The sequence below is a fragment of the Nannospalax galili genome, unplaced genomic scaffold (assembly GCF_000622305.1).
Source record: "Nannospalax galili isolate Female #2095 unplaced genomic scaffold, S.galili_v1.0 scaffold503, whole genome shotgun sequence".
NCBI classification, from domain to species: domain Eukaryota; kingdom Metazoa; phylum Chordata; class Mammalia; order Rodentia; family Spalacidae; genus Nannospalax; species Nannospalax galili.
The window spans coordinates 573,009-581,375 of NW_008349770.1; the positions used below are offsets into that span (position 1 = coordinate 573,009).

At 45.7% G+C, this 8,367-nt stretch overlaps 1 protein-coding gene and 1 pseudogene across 2 annotated transcripts in view; one reads left to right on the plus strand and one right to left on the minus strand.

The window, feature by feature from the left end:
- Gpld1 (glycosylphosphatidylinositol specific phospholipase D1) overlaps positions 1-8,367 on the plus strand; it is a gene marked incomplete at its 5' end in the record, with an annotated part of 66,747 nt that overhangs the window by 8,029 nt on the left and 50,351 nt on the right. For both annotated transcript variants that reach the window (XM_008847099.2, XM_017801665.2), the window contains 1 exon segment: positions 5,895-5,973. In XM_008847099.2, coding sequence (XP_008845321.1) covers positions 5,895-5,973 — 79 coding nt within the window.
- Positions 2,820-3,750, minus strand: LOC103745184 (annotated as a pseudogene).

Sequence of the window (8,367 nt, forward strand, 5' to 3'; positions counted from 1 at the left end):
ATAACTATCAGATGAGATAGCTCGGAGAATTTCTTTACAGCAAGGATAGAGAGGTGGGGACAAGTTAGGGTTTCCAAGACCCGCATCAGAGAAGGGAAATTTTAACTTTTACTGTCTGTCTTTGAGAGGAAGATACAGCCAGAAAACTTGGACAAAACCCACATTCATTATAATATCACAGGGTACAGAGCCTTAATTCCTCCTGTATTTTTGAAAAAAAATTGAGAAATACTCAGATTTGATAGCAGTTTTGCTTTCATGGTTTAGCTTTTATTATTCTTTTTTATCTTTGCTAGTTTGATAGATAAGAAAAGTGGTCTGGGCATGGTGGTAAACACCTGTAAATCTAGCACTTGGGAGGCTGAGGCAGAAGGATCCGAAGTTTAAGATCCCCCTTGACTGTATAGTGAGTTTGAGGCCTGGGTTACATGAGACCTTGTCTTAAACAACGAAATAAACAAAACTAGATTTTTTGTTCTAGGTTTAACTTGGGTTTTTTTGTTGTTGTTTTTGTTTTTGAGACAGGATCTCCCTGTAGCCCCAGCTGGTCTAGAACTTGCTATGTAGACCACGCTGGCCTCAAACTCACAGAGCTCCACCTGCCACTGCCTCCCAAGTGCCCAGCAGATTTAAACTTTTTAAAAAATATTTTATTTATTGTTTTTATTTGATGTGTGTGTGCATTGCGTGCATGAGGGTAAGTGCACCCGTGTTGTGCAATGCCCGCAGAGGACAGAAGAGGCTGTCGGATCCCCTAGAACTGGAGTTGCGGACAGTTCTTAGCTGCCATGTGGGTGCTGGGATTCGAACCCGGGTCTTCTGCAAGAACAGTGTTCTTAACCACTGAGCCATCTCTCCAGCCCCAGATTTAAACTTTTTAATGAGGTTCAATATATTTCAGGAGATTAGAAATAATTCTCTAATACTTCATCTGTCACTGTCCTTTATGAATTGTTTATTATAATAAATTATCTTTCTCTTGATATGTAGGAAGGATTATTTATTAAAGTATTTAATAATTTGCCAAAGTATTTTCATGGTTACTTATTTTTTTACCTATTTACCATGCAGAAGTTCCAACTTTCCATGTAAAGTTAAAGCATCGTGGTGACTGGAGAGATGACTCAGCAGTTAAGAGCATTGTCTGCTCTTGTAAGGGATCTAGGTTCAGTTCCCAGCACCCACATGGTGGCTAACAACTGCCTGTACTCCAGTTCCAGGGGACCAGACACTCTTTTCCGGGCCCTCGGACACTGCACATATGTGGTACATATGCATGCATGCAGGCAAACAGAATGGCTTCTCCTGGGTATTGTGCTTAGAAAAACAATTCACCCTCTCTGATTATGCACTCAATTGACTTGTCCAATTAATCCAGGAATGGTAGCACATGCCTGTAATCTCAGTACTTGGGAGGCTGAAGCAGGAGGATTGCCATGAGTTCAAGGTCAGCCTGGGTTACAGAGTGAGGCCTTGTCTCAAACTGGAGAGATGGCTCAGTGGTTAAGAGCACTGGCTGTTCTTGCAGAGGGCTTGATTCCCAGCACCCACATGACAGCTGGTAACTGTCTATAACTCCAGTTCCTGGGATTGGAGGTCCTCTTCTGACCTCCTCGGGAATTGCACGACACAGGTGCACTTATACATATGCAGGCAATACACTCATTCACATAAAATAAAATTGAGAAAAAAAACCAAAAAACCCTATAACGGCAACAGTGGCCTGTTTCCAGTAGTATTAACTAAGCAGTGCATGTATCACCCATGTAAAGCTAGAAGGCGGCCTGATAGGGCCAGGACAGGCCGCTTGCTGCTCACCCATCCTGTACACATACGTCTGTGTTCTAGGTGAGGCCATGCTTGTATGGAGTCTTCTGTGCTTAGCTCTGTCCCAGATCCGTTCCTTTTAGTTACTTCGTGGTGCAGAGTTTCTTTTGATAATTTTCTCCCCCTCCCCCAGCACTTTGCTCTTTTCCACATTTAGGTTTGGTTCTTGTTGTTTTGAGACACAGGCTACCCCATAGCCCCAGCTGGCCTGGAACTTGCTATGTAGAGCAAGCTGGCCTCCATTTCACAGAGATTTGTCTGCCTCTCCTGAGACTGAGATTAAAGGGAAGCACCACCACATCTGGCCACAGTTAATTTTTCAAAATGTTTTCAAATTATTTTTCCATGTCAAATAATAACTCAGCTGGGGATAAAACTCAGTTGGTAGAATACTTGCCTGGCATGTTTGAGGCCTTGGGATCAGTGCCCAGTACACACCGACACACAGGCACAGACACACACACACACACACTCACACACACACACAAATATATATAAAGAAAATAAAATAACCTCACTGAGAGATGTGGGCTCAATATGTCTTTTTAAAGGAACTGACTTAATTTTAATTTTTTAAAATATCCCAGAAATTTATTTGATGCTTGTTTGAATACATTGTATATAGAAAGATTGGGATTGTTTGTGTTGGGTGCCCCTGGCAAATCTCATGGAGGCACTGAACACCCAAGGGTGCTGATCTAGAGACATCAGAAATGGACATGGCAAGCCCAATTCTAGGACTGTTCTTAAAGATTTGTCTCTAGGCAAATCAAGCCACTCCCTTAAAAAAAGTGTGATGTGTTAGAGCTACTATGTGAACACAGCTGACAGCAAGGAGGCGTTTCAGGTTCTGGTTTGTTGAATACTTAAATACTTGGAAATAAAAAAGATTCAGCTTTGAAGTTTTCAGTACTGGAAAACTTTCAAGTCTAAGGGTTTACAGCCAGGAAACGCTGCTTCGTATCCCTTAAACTGGACTGTTTCCCACAAAGTTAATCTTCAGCTTTGCCCTCCACGTCTGCGTCACCACCACCATCCACTTCTCCATTTTCTCTCCCAAGCCTTTCCAGCTGTCTTGCAAGTTCAGTCTCTTCTGTATCTATGGCCAGTTTGGGCTCCATCTGAACGTTGAACACGCCCCTCTTCTCCCAATGTTTTCTTTGATGACAGCCATAGCCTGATGGAGGACGGAAAGGCCTTCTGTTCTCTCCAGGGTTGTCATCATCACATACCTTGGAGGAGCTATTAGATTAATCTTGATGGGCGTGGTCTCCGTGGGACAGTTCAAACCTGCTCTCAGGGCTTCTTTTACAGCATCAATGCCTTCGTAACCATAGCAAGCTACCTCAATATCTGCTCGAATTTGACAGCTTGTGGGGTCAAACGCCTATTAATCTTGTTAATTAGTACTTCACGTTCATCTTCATTCAAACCTAAACTGTCCAAAGTAGATGGGTCTGAGACAGCATGCTTATAGGCTCATAGGCACCATCTCCGGGTCCTTTGTACTTGTCATCAAAGACCCGGCGGCCCTATGGGAGAGGCTTTCCAGCTGCTCGTTCTTGGTGTTTTCTAATACCTCAGCACATGGCGAAGAACGCTACACACAGTTTCGGGTTTTGTGAATTTGTCTTCACATTTGATTGCTTCCTCTGGGGAAACTCTTCTTTTTGATAAATCAGTATATCCTTTTTCTCTGTCCACTCTAATGACAACACATTCATTCCTGCCAATTCAGATGAGTTTGTTTATAGAACGGATACGTCTTCTGGATACTTCACTAAGAATCACACCTTCAGTGTTGTCGTTGTCCAACAAGCTGACAAAAGCCCCCGTCTCAGCAGTGGACCTTACATTTACCATGACCACATCTTCTACCTCAGGAAATTTGTGTTGATAAAATCTACAACTTAGACCTGACATTCTGGGGGCTGGGTGTGAATCCCGCACTAGGGTCACACACCATGCTCCTTAATGGCAGCGATCAGACTAGGTATACCACACCGGACGCCAAACCTCAGCAATTTTAATTTTTAGTTACTTATCTAATTAATTCATGTATGTGTGCATGTGTGCCTTCATGCCTAGGGAGGTCAGAGGCCAAGTTGTAGGAATCAGTTCTCTCCTTGGCAAAGACTGAACACGGGTTGTCAGTCTTGGCAACAGCTTTTCTACCATTTTGCTGGCTCCAGCTGGCTGTCTGCTCCTCAGGCCCCTAGAACACAGGCCACTAAGGTTATATGGCTTTTAAGTGACGGAAGTCCAGCTCTGGTGAGACGGCTCAGTGGGAAAAGGTGCTCCATGCTGCCAACTTGACTTTGATCCCCAGATCCCGTGGTGGAAGGAGAGAACCTGCCCCTGAAAGCTGTCCTCTGACGTCTGCATGTGTGCTGTGGCACACATATGCACACTCACACACATGACACACAGTAATAATAAATAGCATTCATTTTTAAGAAAGGAAAGAAACAAATTGTCCTGCCAAACTCAGCTGAGCCTATGTCTGTCCATCAGAGTCTTCTGCAGGGGTGGAGGCCCATTGCCTACTCAGGCAGAGAGGGGCTCTAGGTCAAGAGCTAGGGTTTCCCACCATGTGGGAACTGGAGGAGAGCCCTGGGGGTGCCTGGAAGACCTCCAAGAACAACAGGCAGAATGGTCATGCCAAAAGTTGCTGTGTGCTGTCACACAGCCACTGTCCCGTTTGGCACCTGCAGATGGACAGGCTTCCACACCCTGCATGCTTTGGAAATGCAAAGATGCCTTGACCACTGGCTCCAGGCTCTAGTCACCTCAGGCACGCTCTCCTAGCAAGCCCATCCATGATTTGCCTGTGAATAGGGGGATGCGGGAACTTCACCAGGGCCCTCTGCACCTGTGCTGCAGAAACCCTACAGGCTTCCATGTTAGTGGAGGAAATCCATGGAGGAGGTGGACCATGCCAAGCAGTCTAGAGGCAAAGTCTCTCTTTGCTAATCTTTGGTCTTAGCTAGCCACACCACAAGAGAATAAAAAAAAAAATTGAGTGAACAAGTCTACCAGAGAACATTTGAAAGAAAGCCCCTACCATCCACCATCACAGTCTCAGAAAGAAAGGATGCTTTCCACATCTTGGAGGTTTAAAAAAATATTCAGCGTTGGGCTGAGGATGGAGCTCAGTTGTGGGTTCACTCCCAGCACTACATAAACCAGGAGTGCTGGAATATGCCTGCAATCCCAGGATTCAAGAAGAGAAGGCTGAAGGACCAGAAGTTCTAGGTTGTCCTCTGATATGCAGTGAGTTCAAGACCAGCCTGGGCTACAAAAGATCTGATGTTAAAAAAAGCTAATTTGGGAGGCAAGATGGTTTAGTAGGTAAAGTGGCTTGCCATCAGGTCTGATGACCTGAGTTTAATTCCTGGGTCCTGCATGGTGAAAGGACAGAACTGACTCTCAAAGTTGTCCTCTGACATAGTGGGACCCTGTCTAAACAGACAGACAGACAGACAGACAGACAGACAGACAGACACACACACACATGCATAGTGGGACCCTGTCTAAACAGACAGACAGACCGACAGACAGACAGACAGACAGACAGACAGACAGACACACACACACACACACACACACACACACACACCAATATAGATAAATAACTAAGATTTTAAAGCTGGGCATGGTGGTGCACGCCTTTAATCCCAGCACTTGGGAGGCAGGTGGATCTCTGTGAGTTCAAGGCCAGCCTGGTCTACATAGTGAGTTCCAGGACAGCTGGGGCTACGGGGAAACCCTGTCTCAGAAAGACAAAAAAAAAAAGGTGAGAGAAGATAAAATTTAATAGGTGATTCTTGTTACTGTTTAGCTGGTCTGGGAGGTAGGGAAGACTGAAGTGTGTGGAACCGGTCATGTTTTGAGGGACTCCCATGAATTTTTAGCATGTGTTTACCTCTGCCTGCCTTTTTCCACCCTTCATCCCTCCCGTGTTCACCCCTCCCCCATCTGCAGTTCTAGCATCTCACATCACAGCTAGACATGGATGGGGCAGCCTTTCCTAGCTGCTGACTAACTCTGCCTCTCCTGTCCCTCAGCTGCTGTTGGAACACCAGGATGCGTATCAGGCTGGGACTGTGTTTCCTGATGCCTTCTACCCTGGCATCTGCAAAGGAGGTAAGATGAGGGTTTGCAAAGCAATGATGTCACACTTACTTGGTTAACAGGAATGGCTATGACTTTAAAAGTATGTATTTTCCATGGGTTGGAGAGATGGCTTAGTGGTGAAAAGTGTGTGCTGCTCTTACAGAGGACTTGAGTTTGGTTCCCAGAATCCACAATGGGCAATTCACAACTGCCTGGAACTCCATCTCCAGGGCATATGATGCTGTCTTCTGGCCTCCACAGATACCTGCACTCACATACACATAACCACCCACAGACAAATGCACATACCCATAATTTAAAGTAAGTCTTTAAGAAATATATTGCAGGGCTTGAGACATCATTCAGCAATTAAGAGCACTGGCTGCTCTTGCAAAGGACCTGGGGTGGTTCCCAGCACCCCCATGGCAGCTAACGACTATCTGTAACTCCAGTTCCAGGGGATCTGATGCCTTTTCAGGCACTGCATGACATGGATCCACTTCCATGCACGCTGGCAAAATACTCATACACATAACATACAAATAATAAAATATTTTAAAAATTAAGAAATAATATGTTGCTATTGTTGATTAGCGACTTGCTGGTTTAAGCATAGAAATTCTGGAACTTTTGCTTTTTGGTGAATCTCGATCTAGCTGTCCTTGCTTGGCTGCTTGGCATCCGTTCCTTCTGTGTTGCTTGTCAACCTGTGACTACCTGAAGGTCACCTACAGTCTCAGTCTCCCTGTGTCTGCCTTGTAGCAATGGAATATGCCCCACCTGTTCCCTGGGTTGCTCTTGATGCCCAACGTTAGGAAAATCTAAGCTAGTGTTACCCATCGGCTGGGCTTAGGGTTTATTTCCATCATGGCACAGACCTGCTCAAATCGGGTACTTTGAGGGGAGTTTGCTGAGAGCATCATTTCAAAATCTGTAGACAGACTATAAGGAGTCCCAAGGGGCAGTGAAGGGAAGGGACTGATTATTGGAGCTACAGACAATAGGATAACTTCTGGAGAGGGCCAAATTACGGGAGTGGGGCTTACAGCAGAGGGTCGTATCCAGCCCACTGCAGCCCCACGGGAGAGGAGTTGTGAGCATAAACACCAAGACCTCCCATCTCCCCTCTTTCTCTGATCTCTTTATTGATTCTGTCCATTGGCCAAACCTAAGCCAAGCCAAGCCAACCCCACCTAAGCCAAGCCAAAACTCAAGCCCAGCCAACCCAAACCAACCCAACCTACCCAAGCCAAATCAAGCCAAGCCAAACCAACCCAACCTAAGCCAAGCCAACCCAAGCCAACTCAACCCAAGCCAGGGCACAAAGAAGCCAGCTGAAACAGGTGCCCTGTATTAGTGACTTTTCTGTGGCTGTGATAAAACACCATGACCACAGGAATTTATAGAAGGAAGAGTTTCTTTGGCAGGGGAGGCATGTTGGCAGAGGCGGCCAGAGCTGAAAGCAGCATGCTCACATCTCCAAGCAGGCACAGGAAGCAGAGAGTGACTGGACGGAATTTATAGAAGGAAGAGTTTCTTTGGCAGGGGAGGCCAGAGCTGAAGCAGCATGCTCACATCTCCAAGCAGGCACAGGAAGCAGAGAGTGACTGGAAATCCGGCAAGGCTTAGCAACTCTTAAAGCCCACTCCTAGTGACGGCTTCCTCCATCAAGGTCATACTTCCTCCTGAAACCTCCCCAAACAGTGCTACCAACTGGGGACAAAATGTCCAAATACTTGGAGATCATGGGGGACACTTATTGAAACCATCATGTGCCCTCAGCGTTACCCTGCAGGGTGGAGAGGATCTGAGGGATGGAGGAAAGGCTTCCATTTCATTGGGTCATCAGGTCACCCATTTCTGGGGCCTCAGAATTACCTATTTTTTATACGCCATTTTTTAACAATTTATGGATGTCTTTAAGGCCAGTGAAATGTTTAAGGACTTCTAGCTCCTGTGTTTAGGATTCTAGAGAGCCAAGCTTGGCATTAATCTTATTTACAAATATATTTCTGTTTCCTCACAACCTATCACCTTTTACCTGGGTCATAGTTCTTCTCTCTAACCTGTTATTTCCAGTTCAGCATTCCCCAAGCAGCCTTCAGAGGAATTCCACTGTCCCTTTTAATGATCCCTTGAAATGTTGTGCACGTAAAGAAAGGAAAAAGAATGTTTTGACTATTAAATTTAAGAAGCATTGCTTGGTGTCTGCTGGTCCTAGAGATAGACAAACCACACAGTAGGAAATGATCTGAGAAACATGAGGAGGGACACAAACGGTTCCCCTCCCTCCCTCTCGCCCTCTGTCCCTCCCTCTGTCTCTCTTTCTCTTTCTCTCTTTCTCTCTCTCCTTCCCTCCCTCCCTCCCTCCCTCCTTCCTCCTTCCTCCTTCCTTCCTTCCTTCCTTCCTTCCTTCCTTCCTTC